General features: G+C 41.2%; 1 protein-coding gene across 6 annotated transcripts in view; it reads right to left on the minus strand.

The window, feature by feature from the left end:
* LOC124880271 (serine/threonine-protein phosphatase 2B catalytic subunit alpha isoform) overlaps nt 1-15,962 on the minus strand; it is a 104,481-nt gene that overhangs the window by 51,854 nt on the left and 36,665 nt on the right. For all 6 annotated transcript variants that reach the window (XM_047385299.1, XM_047385301.1, XM_047385300.1 and 3 more), the window contains exon 2: nt 5,324-5,524. In XM_047385299.1, the coding sequence (XP_047241255.1) occupies nt 5,324-5,524 (201 nt within the window). The remainder of the gene's footprint in view (nt 1-5,323; nt 5,525-15,962) is intronic.

A 15,962-nucleotide genomic window follows, 5' to 3' on the forward strand; every position in this document is an offset into this window, starting at 1 on the left:
GTAAGCCATTTGTGGTGTTTGTACACATTTTCAAATCAAACTTCCAGACTTTTCCAGACTATTTCCAGAGAGTTTTGCAAAACAGTTTTTAAAGAAAAAATTGAATAAAATTGGATTTGTGGAGAATTTCAATCAGTGCATCTCTAGTTTTTAATCAGGAAGTAGCCCAAGCTAAAATTTGTAAGAAAAAATATTTTTTTTATGCTTTTGCAGACAGAAAAAAAAAAAACATGGGAACCCTCCTCACTATGTTGACTGAAGGATTAGTAGACTTTGAGCTTCGGCTGGCAAATGCTGAATAATTAGACATCTAGCTTTGTTTCACCACATGTCAACCTCTGCAAACAAGGAGCAGAACCAAAATGCAGGTCCTGTGCAGCGTGTTTTCATCTTTTTGTTGTTTGTCACGGTCTCAAACAGCCAGACAAGATATTCCCGTATCATGATGGCCTTAATAAACACTGGAGGCACACAAGGGTCATGCATTCATGAATTTAAGTGAGTACATTTCCTGCCAAATGTGAACATGGAGCCTCTCTGGACTATATTGTGGAAATGATCTGGTATTAGGAAATGATGGGTTGCCATAGATCCCTTGAGTAGGTCTCTGCCTCTGATTACACCAACATCAAAGAGGCCTCATCAGAAAGTCTAATGGAGGAACAGCACACTTGACCAGGGAGAAAGACAACAATAGCCAGAGTGGATGCATGAATATGCATCAGCTGCCACCCTACAACGTTCACCCAGAGGCAGGCGCCAGAAAGCTCAACTATCACTCCTGGTTGCAATAAATCTAATAATTTCCAGAAGTTAAAGAAATGATTTCCACTTTTGTTTTTGATATAACTTTAACACATTTATGGTTTAAAAACTTTAATTCAAGATACAGGAATGGCAGCATTTCGAATATTTATTGCATTTTCACATGATTCAGTTCTAGTGTGTCAGCTTTGTGCAGGCCTGAGTGCATCTACTGCTCAACAACTGCATGCACATTAAGGCTCTCTTGGTATATGTGCAAACAGATTGGATAGAATGACGTCAATCACTGAGACAATGATTGGATGTGCTTTATGGATCTGTCACCTAATGACAACAGCAGGGGGAGGAGAATCAGACGATCATCACAGACGGCATGTATGCAGAACTGCAGCACTTACAGCTGCATCTCACTAAATCAGAATATTGTTGAAAAGTTCATTTATTTCAGTTCCTCAATTCAAAATGCAAAACACATTAATAGAGGTATGTACAGGTCCTTCTCAAAATATTAGCATATTGTGATAAAGTTCATTATTTTCCATAATGTCATGATGAAAATTTAACATTCATATATTTTAGATTCATTGCACACTAACTGAAATATTTCAGGTCTTTCATTGTCTTAATACGGATGATTTTGGCATACAGCTCATGAAAACCCAAAATTCCTATCTCACAAAATTAGCATATCATTAAAAGGGTCTCTAAACGAGCTATGAACCTAATCATCTGAATCAACAAGTTAACTCTAAACACCTGCAAAAGATTTCTGGGGCCTTTAAAACTCCCAGCCTGGTTCATCACTCAAAACCCCAATCATGGGTAAGACTGCCGACCTGACTGCTGTCCAGAAGGCCACTATTGACACCCTCAAGCAAGAGGGTAAGACAGAGAAAGAAATTTCTGAACAAATAGGCTGTTCCCACAGTGCTGTATCAAGGCACCTCAGTGGGAAGTCTGTGGGAAGGAAAAAGTGTGGCTGAAAACGCTGCACAACGAGAAGAGGTGACCGGACCCTGAGGAAGATTGTGGAGAAGGGCCGATTCCAGACCTTGGGGGACCTGCGGAAGCAGTGGACTGAGTCTGGAGTAGCAACATCCAGAGCCACCGTGCACAGGCGTGTGCAGGAAATGGGCTACAGGTGCCGCATTCCCCAGGTCAAGCCACTTTTGAACCAGAAACAGCAGCAGAAGCGCCTGACCTGGGCTACAGAGAAGCAGCACTGGACTGTTGCTCAGTGGTCCAAAGTACTTTTTTCGGATGAAAGCAAATTCTGCATGTCATTCGGAAATCAAGGTGCCAGAGTCTGGAGGAAGACTGGGGAGAAGGAAATGCCAAAATGCCAGAAGTCCAGTGTCAAGTACCCACAGTCAGTGATGGTCTGGGGTGCCGTGTCAGCTGCTGGTGTTGGTCCACTGTGTTTTATCAAGGGCAGGGTCAATGCAGCTAGCTATCAGGAGATTTTGGAGCAGTTCATGCTTCCATCTGCTGAAAAGCTTTATGGAGATGAAGATTTCATTTTTCAGCACGACCTGGCACCTGCTCACAGTGCCAAAACCACTGGTAAATGGTTTACTGACCATGGTATCACTGTGCTCAATTGGCCTGCCAACTCTCCTGACCTGAACCCCATAGAGAATCTGTGGGATATTGTGAAGAGAACGTTGAGAGACTCAAGACCCAACACTCTGGATGAGCTAAAGGCCGCTATCGAAGCATCCTGGGCCTCCATAAGACCTCAGCAGTGCCACAGGCTGATTGCCTCCATGCCACGCCGCATTGAAGCAGTCATTTCTGCCAAAGGATTCCCTACCAAGTATTGAGTGCATAACTGTACATGATTATTTGAAGGTTGACGTTTTTTGTATTAAAAACACTTTTTTTTTATTGGTCGGATGAAATATGCTAATTTTGTGAGATAGGAATTTTGGGTTTTCATGAGCTGTATGCCAAAATCATCCGTATTAAGACAATAAAAGACCTGAAATATTTCAGTTAGTGTGCAATGAATCTAAAATATATGAATGTTAAATTTTCATCATTACATTATGGAAAATAATGAACTTTATCACAATATGCTAATATTTTGAGAAGGACCTGTATGTCAAGTATGTTTGATGATTATGGCGTACAGCAAATAAAAAACTTGGTTTATCTGGAGATTAGAATATTACATGAGACAAATAAAATAAAAATTCACAGAAGCGTGTTATGTTTGACCGTTTGTCCAGCAGACAGGGAGAGTATGGCACAAGTTTGTGGCTCAGTAGGAAGAGTAGTCGTCTTGCAATGAGAAGGTTGTGGGTTCGATTCCAGCGTCCTCCTGCCATTTGTCGATGTACCCCTGGGCAAGGAACTTAAATTCAAGTTGCCTACCGATTTGCGTATTGGTTTGAATGTGTGAGTGCGATTGGGTGAATGTGGCTCTAGTGTAAAGCGCTTTGAGTGGTCTGTATGACTGGAAAGCGCTATATAAAACTTCACTTCATTTACCATTTACAAAAGTCCAATTAATGGAAAGTTGAGTGGAAGGAAAAACTGTTGTAGAAGTAGAAGATATTTTAATTTCTGAAGATGTAACTGTAATGTTTTCAGCATACAAAATGATGGTTCTGTGTATGGACAGGATGGGTAACAACATACTGATGAACTCATCTATCTCAAAACTTTTCTTTTATTGAGTGCGCTACTGGTATGTTTCGGTCATCATCCTCATCAATGACCGGATCTCTCTTTGAAAATACATTTTAATCTCAATGAGATTTTGTTATAGAATATAGGAACAAATAAAAATCATAACTAAAAAAAAGGTTTTAAAGCAAAAAGTAAGAGAATGTTTCATTAACAATATAATCAATGAAGAAAACTTCTATGATTCCTAAAAATACAAGAATGCAATAGATAACTGCATTACCTATGTTTGGAATTAAGGCCATAATTACTATAATTACAATACAAAGCTACAAAGAGGAATCCATTGCTAGTTATGGATAAGAAAAAACAAGCAAAACAAGCTAAAGTAGGACAGCATTGGAGAAAACTGTTACCTGCAGAGTCCTTGCAGGGATTAACAAATCGGCTACAAGGTAAGAAGCTCATAATATACTCATGCTTTAATCAAATCTAAACCTGTGGAGCATTTTTGAATGACTGCATCCAAACCTGTGTATGTTCCATTCCAAGTCTGATATCCTCAAAACAGACTTAAGAAAAGAAAAAAATGATTGTAAACACAACATTGTGGTCCTATTGTGCCCTTTACAACAGCGTCACTTTGGTGCATTTCTCAGGGAAAACGCAGCTCATGGGGAAAATCTCCAGCTGCGAAGTGCATCTGCAAGCAGAGACTGCGAGGAAAAAAAGAATTCAAAGCGAATTCTCGGCACATTGTCCAGATATCTTCTGATGAAAGCTAAAAAATGAAAGTAAATGAAAGTGAATGAAAATGCCGAACACAGAGCAGGTCTTCACTAAATTCAGGCTATTTATCTTCAAAAGCCTAATCCAAAAGCAACTGAAAAACAGAATAAAACAGAGTAACACACTCATCTACGATGCCTTACATACAAGATATTTACATTTTGTCATATTTGACACAGTGGGAAGAAAATGATCAATGGTTTTTAACAAATAAACTAAAAAGCATAGTGTTGCATATGTATGCTATCCTGTTTACTCTGATACCAATGAATAAAATTTAGCACAACCTATTGCCTTCAAAAACCACGTAATTAGTAAATTAAGTCCATAAAGTCCACCTGTGTAGAACCAGCTGTTCTGAGAAGGCCTCAGAGGTCTGTTGGGGACCCAGAAACACAGCAGACGGGTCAGCGATGAAGACGTGGAGATAAAGGTTGCTATTTGCCACAAGCAATGTAGGGGACCCAGCAAAAATGACAAAGAAGATGATCCTGTCAACTTTTTAGGTTGATATGAACAATTCAATGTGTAGATCTAACCATTTTCATGTGTTAGAATGGCCTAGTCAAAGTTCAAACCTAAATCCAATTGAGAATCAGTGTTAAGATGTAAAAACTGATCTCCACAGAGTGAGCTTGAGGTATTCACCAAAGAAGATTGGGCAAACAATTCAGTCTGTGCAATGCTGGTACCAACCTGCACCTATAACTGCAAGGAAACGGGGTTCTGGAAAATATTGACCCAGGGGGCATGAATACTAATATTTTTATTGATGGAAAAAAAAAACATGAATCATTTTCCTTCCACTTCACAACTATGTACTACTCTGTGCTGGTCTATCACCTAAAATCCCAATAAAGAGGTTAAGGCCATTACCGGCCTTAACCGGCCGTTATGCGACATGTGTCTCACTGGAACATCTGCTAACTAACACACAATCTGTTCATTGAACTGGTAACAGCTGAAACAGCAGCACAACATAACCTATAAAAGGTATGGAAGCATCCTTGTGATCCCTAGAGGAACCTCCATAATCATTTTTTTACACAATTAATGACATAACTGATGTTCAGCCTTCATCGTGACAAAACCCCACAACAGCCGTGTATTTGGGGGCTCATTTCAGGCGTGTTCTGACCTGTCACAGGGGCCTCGATGTCCAGCAGGTTCTTCTCTGAGCGCAGGATTGCAGCGCCCTCCCCTATGAGCCTGAGGGCCACTGTCTCGTCCACACGGCCCTCCTTAGTTAGGTGAGCTTTCAGCACATCCACTTTGGGCTTCCCATCGCTGTCGAACACCTCTTTAGCTGTCAGCCGGTGACTGGGGGGGAAGGGGACAGCTGCAAAAAAAAAAAAGGGGGGGTCACCAAAAACAAAAAAAAAAGAACAATAATTACACACAATATCGTTTTTATTACATATTAACAGAGCCATGAATTTCATCGAACAAAAGACTGATGGGGATCAGCGGGCAAACCCACGTCGATGAGGAGCGACATTTAAAGCCGTTTGATTAGTAGGTACTCTCTATCTTCCTCGCGGATCAACTCCCTGCAGGAGTTCACCGCTGTGCTTTCAGCCCACCCTCGGAGACAATTTACCACGTTGCCGCTGTGATCCGTGACTCATTTCATTTTCAATATTTATAACAGAGCTGCAGATTTTCTAGTTTGCTCTGCAATATTCACAGCTAATGAGATGGCACTTCTGACAGTGACTCAGAGAGCCGTGACATCTGTTGTTTTACTTAAAAAGCCGCTTGCATGAGGACGAACTCTAAATAACGTGTGTACATGCATGGTTCTTATGGGGGAAACCGTTTAAATACGCTGTGTTTTCTGTGTTTGAATGGGCCGATGCAAACCTCCTACTCACTCTAGCATGAAGGGAGGACTTTAATTCAACCCCTGAGAGACAACTGAACACTTCTGCATATCTACTCCGTGCACAATTTTTAAAGCATTTTAATTAAGCTGGATCTTATTAAGGCGTATCAGAGTTAAATAGGGTGAATATAAATGCATGCCATCCTTATCAGATTTTACTTTACTGGCAAACACTTTTAAAAAGCTTGTATTAATTTCCTATCTTGTGTTGGCCTATCACATAGAATATGTTTGGGTTTTTAGTTTTAACATGATCAAATGTGAAAAAGTTGGAGGGCTGTGAAGGCTCTGTACCTTGTGCCACTGACACTAGCTTGAAAACTAACGATGTATAAGAAGAAAGTAACAAACAGTCTGCTGGAGTTATTAACCATCCCTCCCAAAGGTAAGATCAGAAGTAATCAGACCAGCACTTTATCTACGTCACAGTGTGCATGCTGACAGGAAATAGTTGCAATCTAAGCTGCAGTAATTAAAACGTCCACACGGATGCATGCTGAATTCCAGACTTGATGAACTTGCACGCTTGCATCCTGGATATTTTAAGCATGAGAGCAACGATATCACCCCAATCTCTCCTCAGGCTCATAAATGCACACAAAAGACCCACATTTTAAAGGAGGAGGATACACACCAACATTTTTATTTCCTTTTAAAGTCACATTATGCTGAATGTTCCCTGGGGGAAAAAACTCTTACAACAATACATGACTAATGACTTTTCTCAGTCTTTTGGGGCAAACCGTGATCCATCCTCATGGTAGATAGAATTACCCAAGGCCCTTAGCTGGCCTCCTGTGAGCACCTGCTGTGCAACTCTAGCTCGGGGCCAGGGCCTTAGGGCTTTAGACTCCATAGAGGCAGACAATCTCTACAAGCTAGGGCCCCTGAGATGCTAATGAGAAGCAGTGTGAATGCTCATGTACACTTAAATATACGTATTGGGCTTTTTTCTACAAAGTAAAAATAACAGCTGTTCAAAAACCTTTTGAACATCAGTCTGAACACTAATTTCTGAGTGATTATCATTTAAAAAAAGGGTTTATTAGTTTAGGCTCCAACCACACTGCATTGAATATTTTCATTTTAAACCCATAACATAGTCTTTGCCCATGCACTTAACTACTGCAGTTATATGCATTTTTGATGATTTAAGGAGCTTAATAATGACAATAAATAATATTAAAGTTTCACATATAATTTATATTAATATAATTTACCTGAAGATTTTATATTCCATCCTGTTTTCCTTAATTGTTAATCTGATCAGCATATGGGACGGTTGACTTATGAAACCTGAGAGATTATGACCCCTGATCAAACCAAAATAACCCTGAGCATCTGCCTGCCTGAAGATAATATTTATTAGAGTCACATAAGGAGATTTCCTGACAGCAGGCTATGAATAAACTATAGAAAACTTGCTGGGAGTGAAAGCAGGTTCGTGGCGCCGCCCTGACGGATAGGAACTCACACGTGGACAGTATGAAATGCTGTGTGGCAGATGGAAAAGATGGGAAAGAAGCAACAAAAGATGTAAAAGTCAAAAACAAAGAATCTAAAACAACCAGCTCTCTAAATCTCCATTAAAATATATCTCATACGTTTGGTTACAAATTCTAAGAAAAACGCCACTAGGTGGCAATAAGAAAGACGTAAAATTTTAAAACTCAAAAGGAAGAACACTGGCTGCTGATGATTGCCAGACGTCTTCTTGGCTTTTCCACTTGGTAAAAACTTAGTGCAGACAGAGTCACCGTCTTATTTTTGTTGTTGCCACTAACCAGCAGAAGACATTTATCCAACTGCTGTTCTATGCACTAGAGCAGACCCATTAGTTTGCTTTTCCTCCTTTTCCTTTATCTTCATGAGGGAGCTTTGATAGTCAGGAGTGGACCTTACCTGTGTGGGGTTATTGGCTCCCTTCTGAGATTAAATACATCTTCTAATTAGGTAAAACAGTCCAAGACTGGGTGTAATTTAGGTCTGAAATAGGCCTCTATGTTCACTAAATAGCAACTGTAATTGGACAAATTTGGCCAAGTTGCACACAGAATAAAATTGGGTGGCCAAAAATGGTAGGAGTTCTTGGTTTTGATGCATTTAACGAAGAAAACTAAATAAATAAAAAAACAAAAAAAGAAAACGAAAAAAAAACAAAACTGATTTTTCAGTGTTCAAGCTGCCGATCACCGATCAGAACCAATCACAGAAAATATTGCCCAACTCGCCAATTCTGATAAATGGTAAATGGACTGAACTTATATAGCGCTTTTCCAGTCATGCTGACCACTCAAAGCGCTTTAACCTAGAGCCACATTCACCCAATCGCACTCACTAACGCAAATCGGTAGGCAACTTGAGGTTAAGTGCCTTGCCCAGGGGCACATCGACATATGGCAGGAGGAAGCTGGAATCGAACCCACAACCTTCTGATTGCAAGATGACTACTCTTCCTACTGAGCCACAGTCGCCTGATCTCGGGCTAATTTCTAGTCTAAATGTTCTGTTGTATGCTTTTCTGAAACTGCTCTGCTTTTATTTAGGAATACTGTGACAGTTTGGATTTTGAAGAACAAAATTAATAATGTAGATCATCCCGGTTCCCAAGAAACCCATCATCCTAGGATTAAATGACTACAGGCCTGTAGCCCTGACATCTGTAGTCATGAAATCCTTTGAGCGGCTGGTGTTGAAGCACCTGAAAGACATCACAGGCCCCCTGCTGGACCCCCTGCAATTTGCTTACCGAGCAAACAGGTCAGCAGATGATGCTGTTAACTTAGGTCTACACTACATCCTGCAACACCTTGACCGTCCAGGGACGTACGCCAGGATCCTGTTTGTAGACTTCAGCTCGGCCTTCAACACCATCATACCAGACATCCTCCACCAGAAGCTCACCCAGCTCAACGTCCCAGCCTCCACCTGTCAGTGGATCAACAGCTTCCTGATGGACCGACAGCAGCAGGTGAGACTGGGGAGCATCTTCTCCCGATCCAGATCAATAAGTACTGGTGCCCCCCAGGGGTGTGTTCTATCCCCACTCCTCTTCTCCCTGTACACAAATGACTGCACCTCATCGGACTCGTCCGTGAAACTCCTTAAGTTTGCAGATGACACCACTGTCATTGGACTGATCCAGGACGGTGAGTCTGCATACAGACAGCAGGTGGATCGGCTGGTACACTGGTTTTGTCAGAACTACCTTGAACTCAACCCACTCAAGACTGTGGAAATGGTGGTGGACGTTCGGAGAACACCACCCCCATACACCCCACTCACCATCCTCAACAACACTATCGGCCGTGGACCACTTCAGGTTCTTAGGAACCACCATCTCTGAGGACCTGAGATGGTCTTCACACATGGACACTGTTCGGAAGAAGGCCCAGCAGAGACTGTACTTCCTGAGGCAACTCAAGAAGTTCAACCTTCCACAGGAGCTGCTAGTCATCTTCTACACTGCCATCATTCAGTCTGTCCTGTCTTCATCCATCTCAGTGTGGTTTGGCTCATCCACAAAACAGGACAGGTCCAGACTGCAACGAATAATCAGGACTGCAGAGAGAATAATCAGAGCTGACCTTCCCTCCATCCAGGACTTATACAGGTCTAGGGTCAGGAAAAGAGCTGCTAAAATCTCTGCAGACCCCACACACCCTGCACCTAAACTGTTCAGAGTTTTACCTTCAGGCCGTCGCTACAGAGCACTGTTCACTAAAACCAGCAGCCACAGAGACAGTTTCTTCCCCCAGGCTGTTTCTCTGTTGAACATTCAATAGAGTACAAAACAACAGCATACAGATGTTGCAAATGCACCTTTTTATTATATATGTGTATATCTGTATATTGTATATTGTAAATATGTATATTCTGTAATGCAAAAACAGAACAAAAGAGCAAAGTGTACCGGAGTCAAATTCCTTGTTTGTATGTACGAACTTGGCAATAAAGCTGATTCTGATTTGCCAGAACACCCACCTCTTAACTGATGCACCTGAAAGTTTTTCCAAACCTCTTAGATCTGGATAGTGCTCTTCTTTTAAATCTCAGATTTTAAAACTATTTTTAGAAAAGTATTTCTAAAAATTTCAGATTGAGAAAGTATTACTAAAAATCTAAAATTTGTATCTAAAAATGTAGGAGAGGTGAAATCTTTATTCTGCTAAGTTATATCCTAGTTATTGCTGATGAGGCTGTTTTTGAGGACTGCCAAACAAAAAAGTGCTGTGAGGACAAAGAACAGGTTGAACACCTCCTCTGGTACGTCTCTGTCAGTATCGTGTCATCTTTATACCAGTAGGGGGATGTTTGCGTTGCATGAGCACTGCTGTCCTAGTTGTTTTTGTTGCACCACTGCAACCAGTTTTTCAAAGAAGACAAGCCTTAAGAGACTTTGCCAAACAGCCTGTTGTGTAATCTATGTTACATGATTTGTGAAGAGCCATAAAGCATTCAACTGTTCTCAAAAACCAGCTCTGCGCCTACAGCAATGTGAGGGTAAACATCAAGTGTTCAGCATTGGATTGAGAAGCACTTCACTGATACTAACACATGAAAAATATTACATGAATCACACAAAGCCTGGATCAGTTTGTTGCAGACCTCTCCAGTCTCTTTCCCACTGGGTGCCGCAAGCATCCAGGCTTGTCTAAAAAGTCAAGTAAAAAAACACCAAAAATCCTTGTGTTAGTATTTTTTTAAATCAAGTTCTGAATGATTTATAGTAAATATTTTCAGATTCACCTAGGTTGGTGTTTTATGACCCATAGAGGAGCCTGGATGGCGTTCAGCTGCAGCAAGGTTTGATTTAAAGCCGAGTCGCGTGTGATGCACGGTTGGTGGGGGCAGCACATGCTGACGTTCTGCACACACTGTGATGTCTGTGTAAAAGCCAGACTAATGAGCATAATTATTCTCTCCTTAAACATCAAAGCTCTAAGTAGACTGTCACATATGTAGTTCCCATGGGCTAATCAACAGAAGCAACACTGTCCGTATGACTAATTTGGGGTTTTTAAAGTCGGCATTAAGGCGCTGTACCTTAGAAGATACAGAAAACAGAAAAAAAGAGAATTAAACAAGAGTTATTTTGTACATTTAGGCTCAAATATCAAAGTGATGCAATAATGACCATTTTAAAAAGGAGACCTGAGTAGCTTAAAGATCCTTTTAGATAAAGCACAGTGTTAAAGTAACCGCCAAAGGAGGCACAGTCCACTACTCCACTTAAAAAGGAACGTAATCAGACTAAGTAGTTATTTTTAGGACCCTTAGCTGAAATAATATTGTTAATAAGGCCATCGGTTTTACATTCAGACCCTACACCCTATAAATTGTTTAAACTTACAATGAGATTTCAACACTATATACCTGTGTTTCATTTTAAATTTCATGTTATGTAACATCTTTTGCATTTAGAAAAAACGCTAATAGTTGAACATTAAATAACTTATTTATAAGAATTAAATGGTTATTTAAATGCTTACCAGAACCATGAATGCAGCAAGTTGGTGATTTTAATATAATCCGTCATTAAAATAGTATAAAGTGGAAATAAAACAAGCTTATGTTGAAATGTCTTGTTTGTGAGGTCATAAAGAGTAAACCTTAAGAAGTTTGGTAAAAAATGACCAGTAATTTACAGTGAAAATGAAATGTAATGAAATAATCACAACCTCATAAGGAAGCAATCCTGGCAATCTGTGGCATTTCTGGGATAAAACTGACAGTAATTCATTACTCCAAGCTACGATTAGGGTCAGTAAACACAACATAATTGGTAAAACGCAAGAAAAGCTAGACTGACAGGTGTCGATCCCGGCGACTGTGAGAAAAAGAAAGGTGGAGGCAGGGTTATAGTCCGACTGTTCAGAAGAACATTTGCAGACCAGCAAGAGACAATGTGTTAGAGAGAAGCAGTTCCAACCAGCACAGCCCAGTGTGATGAATGCATTATCATTAATGCACACAGCTTCATCGATGTATGTGTACCAGATGGCTTCATATGACAAAGAAAATATCCATCCATCCATTTTCTATACCCGCTTCTTCAGTACAAGGAAGGGGGGAGCTGGTGCCCATCTCCAGCAGTCTACAGGGGAGAGGCGGGGTACACCCTGGACAGGTCGCCAGTCCATCACGAGGCAACACAGAGACACACAATCATGCTCACACCCATTCACTCCTAAGGGTAATTTAGAGAGACCAATGAACAGTCATGTTTTTGGACTGTGGGAGGAGTACCCAGGGAGAACCATCGTATGCACAGGGAGAACATGCAAACTCCATGCAGAAAGACCTTCTGCCAGGAGTTGAACCGAGGACCTTCTTGCTGCAAGGCAACAGTGCTACCAACTGTGCCTTGTGCAGCCACAAAGAAAATATATTTCTTGATAATAATCATTTGTACTAAGTACCATCTACTGTAGATTCCTCATTTTATTCATGGATGCATTTTATTATTGTATTATTTTGTGTTTTAAAAGGTTGCAACTGTTAAAAAAAACACTACTAACTGAAATTGACAAATGTACACATGCAAAAAAAAAAAAAAAAATGGTATGTAAAAAGCACAATTATTCTTAGCACTAATCAGTACCACATTGCACAGTGATTAAATGACTTTGAACGTGGCATGGTTGTTGGTGCCAGACGGGCTGGTCTGAGTATTTCGGAACTGCTGATCTACTGGGGTTTTCACGCACTATCATCTCTAGGGTTTACAGAGAATGGTCCGAAAAACAGAAAATACCCAGTGAGCGGCAGTTCTGTTGGTGCAGATGCCTTGTTGATGCCAGAGGTCAGAGGAGAATGACCAGACTGGTTTCGAGCTGATAGAAAGGCAACAGTAATTAAAATAACCACTCAACCAAGGCATGCAGAAGAGCATCTCTGAACGCACAACACGTCGAACCTTGAAGTGGATGGGCTACAGCAGCAGATGACCACACCGGGTGCCACTCCTGTCAGCTAAGAACAGGAAACTGAGGCTACAATTCACACAGGCTCACCAAAATTGGACAATAGAAGATTGGAAAAACGTTGCCAGGTCTGATGAATTTCAATTTCTGCTGCAACATTCGGATGGTAGGGTCAGAATTTGGCGTCAACAACATGAAAGCATGAATCCATCCTGCCTTGTATCAAAGGTTCAGGCTGGTAGTGGCGGTATAATGGTGTGGGGGATATTTTCTTGGCACACTTTGGGCCCCTTAGTACCAATTGAGCATCGTGTCAACGCCACAGCCTACCTGAGTATTGTTGCTGACCATGTCCATCCCTTTATGACCACAGTGTACCCATCTTTTGATGGTTACATCCAGCAGGATAACGTGCCATGTCATAAAGCATGAATCATCTCAGACTGGTTTCTTGAACATGACATTGAGTTCACTGGACTCAAATGGCCTCCAGTCACCAGATCTCAATCTAATAGAGCACCTTTGGGATGTGGTGGAACGGAAGATTCGCATCATGGATGCACAGCCAACCAATCTGCAGCATCTGTGTGATGCTATCATGTCAATATGGACCAAGCTCTCTGAGGAAAGTTTCCAGTACCTTGTTGAATCTATGCCACGAAGGATTAAGGCAGTTCTGAAGGCAAAACGGGGTCCGACCCGGTACTAGCAAGGTGTACCTAATAAAGTGGCTGGTGAGAGTACTTCAGAACATAATATCCTGCTCTACTGCGGCTGTTTTTTGCATTATGTTACCTTCAGGGTAACTATGTAGAGATTGACATTAATGGGGAAGATACATGCTCTTTCCGTGGGCTTTTGATTTTCATAAAAACAAATTCTTATCTCTAAGTAAATGAAATATCCCCAAAACACGTACTAAATATAAGTAAACTTTTAGGTGATTGGAGATGATTGCTGATTCCAACAACTGGGCAGCTTTTACTCACATTCCAGCTTTTTTAGAGGCTTGGAAAGATCCACATCTTCCCTACATGACATGTTCTGAGATAATAATATTTGATAACAGTAACAAGCCTGCAGAGATGCTGTTTGTTGGCCTGCAGCCTCCTCTTTCAGAAGACCAGTGGTCACAATGTAGACACTGTGAACCTTCCTCCTGTGGAATTTTTAACAGGCCTCTTATTAACAAGGGTAACACACCCGCCCTGCCAAAAGCATTACAAAGCAAACTATAATGGTAGGTTGTGTGCCGAGGAAAACTCCCATGACAAAAATTAAAGGTGTGAGCAAAGGAAAAAGATCAACAGCTCTGTCAGGTTGGGGTCTGTCAAACCAAAGTTATTCATGGCTCAAATGTAGTCCAGAATAATAAACCCGCGGGAAAATGGAAACGAGCAAAACCTGACCTACTGTAATCTGCTTGAGACTCGAATGAGTCAGAAATTGCCTCCATTACCTTGAGGCTCACGCCTTCATTATTTTCACCATTTCCCTGTTCCCTTCTGTTACATAATGAGGAAATTGCATCAAAGACTTAAATTTAACATGAGAGCGAAATGGCAAAAAACATCAAAAAAATCTGGAGTCTAATTTAACTTTCAGTGGTAATTTGTCTCAGATTAGCATTGTAATTTCCCAGCTCCAAATTAAATCCATCCATCAGCCATTAAGTTTAAGAGCAGTAAAACCCTGGATGTTTGGCCGGTGTGCTTAATAAGCTCTATGGTTTATTTAATGGCATCGCACCATGCTGCATTAACAGGGTTGATGGCAAATTTGAATGATTTGATGAGTTGGAGGTCATGAACCCGTCAAAGCTCAGATCAGCAGCGGCCGCCTTTTGTTCACGCAGCGAGTGGGAGAACATATAAAAGAGCAGACTTTCTTTTCTTTTTATTTTACGACTGCGCCTCGGTGAGCCGCAGAGCTGGAACTGTCGAGAGAAGCAGGGGAGAACGGGCAGCTTGAAATGTTGAAATTGGTTGTAGTTCAGAGCGAATACACCTTCTCTGTGGAACGAGGCAGCGGGAGGCGGGCCGTTACGTGGCGCTGGACAGATCGGTTTAATTGGAGAAAGTGAGATACTGTTGCAGAGCTCTCAGGCTTTAACCAAGAACATGAAGTGTAACTGGGAGACACTGGGCTGAGCTGATGGTTCAGGTGTCTGCGGTTCCTGCACATCATCTTCCTTCTCTGGCTCGCCAGCTACATAACAGCTGGGCGCCCAGTAACTAACATAAAAAGAACAGACATCACACAACCGCTTTTGAAGACTTACAGGGAAAAGCTTTGGGAAATAAAAGAAAACAGTAAAATTCATATCATCTTTTCTACACCACACTCCCAATAAAGCCAGCAGATACAGCAGGTTTTCTAACCCAGTTACTGATTGTTGGAGCGGCATGTTAAAGCCACCCTGCACAAACTCTGGTTATCTCAAAACATCTGGCGCTGTCAGAAGGAACTGGAGCATCTTGAACGTCAACGGCTGTTGAAACAGCCATACTACTGTAGAAAACAGACGTAATGCAGTGTGCCATTTAACTGCTCGCATTGATTTTAAACAGGTATCGGACTGCGACTGGGAACGGGCCTGTTCTTTAATGACTCGGATCTGTATGTGGGACAAAACACCTGTATCAGAACGAGGATCTACGTTCACTTTTAACTCAAATTTGAACTAGGGGCAGGGGGCATATCGATATTGCATCTCTAAGGATTTGAAGGTGTTGACAATATCCCAAAGTTGCTTCGTCCATATGCAACATTGTGTCCTTTGCTCTTTTATACTATAGCACAACACAGACATTCACATTTAATTCTGATTAAGCTCAGGTAAATTTATTTTTGGCCACACTCAGCCTGTTTCCATTGTATTTAAAAAGGCTTCCAGCCCAGCCTGACTAATAATTATTAGACCAATCAAATTTGTTGTTAAATACGTGTTTGCAGCACGTTTGCAA

The sequence above is a fragment of the Girardinichthys multiradiatus genome, chromosome 14 (assembly GCF_021462225.1).
Source record: "Girardinichthys multiradiatus isolate DD_20200921_A chromosome 14, DD_fGirMul_XY1, whole genome shotgun sequence".
Lineage (NCBI taxonomy): Eukaryota > Metazoa > Chordata > Actinopteri > Cyprinodontiformes > Goodeidae > Girardinichthys > Girardinichthys multiradiatus.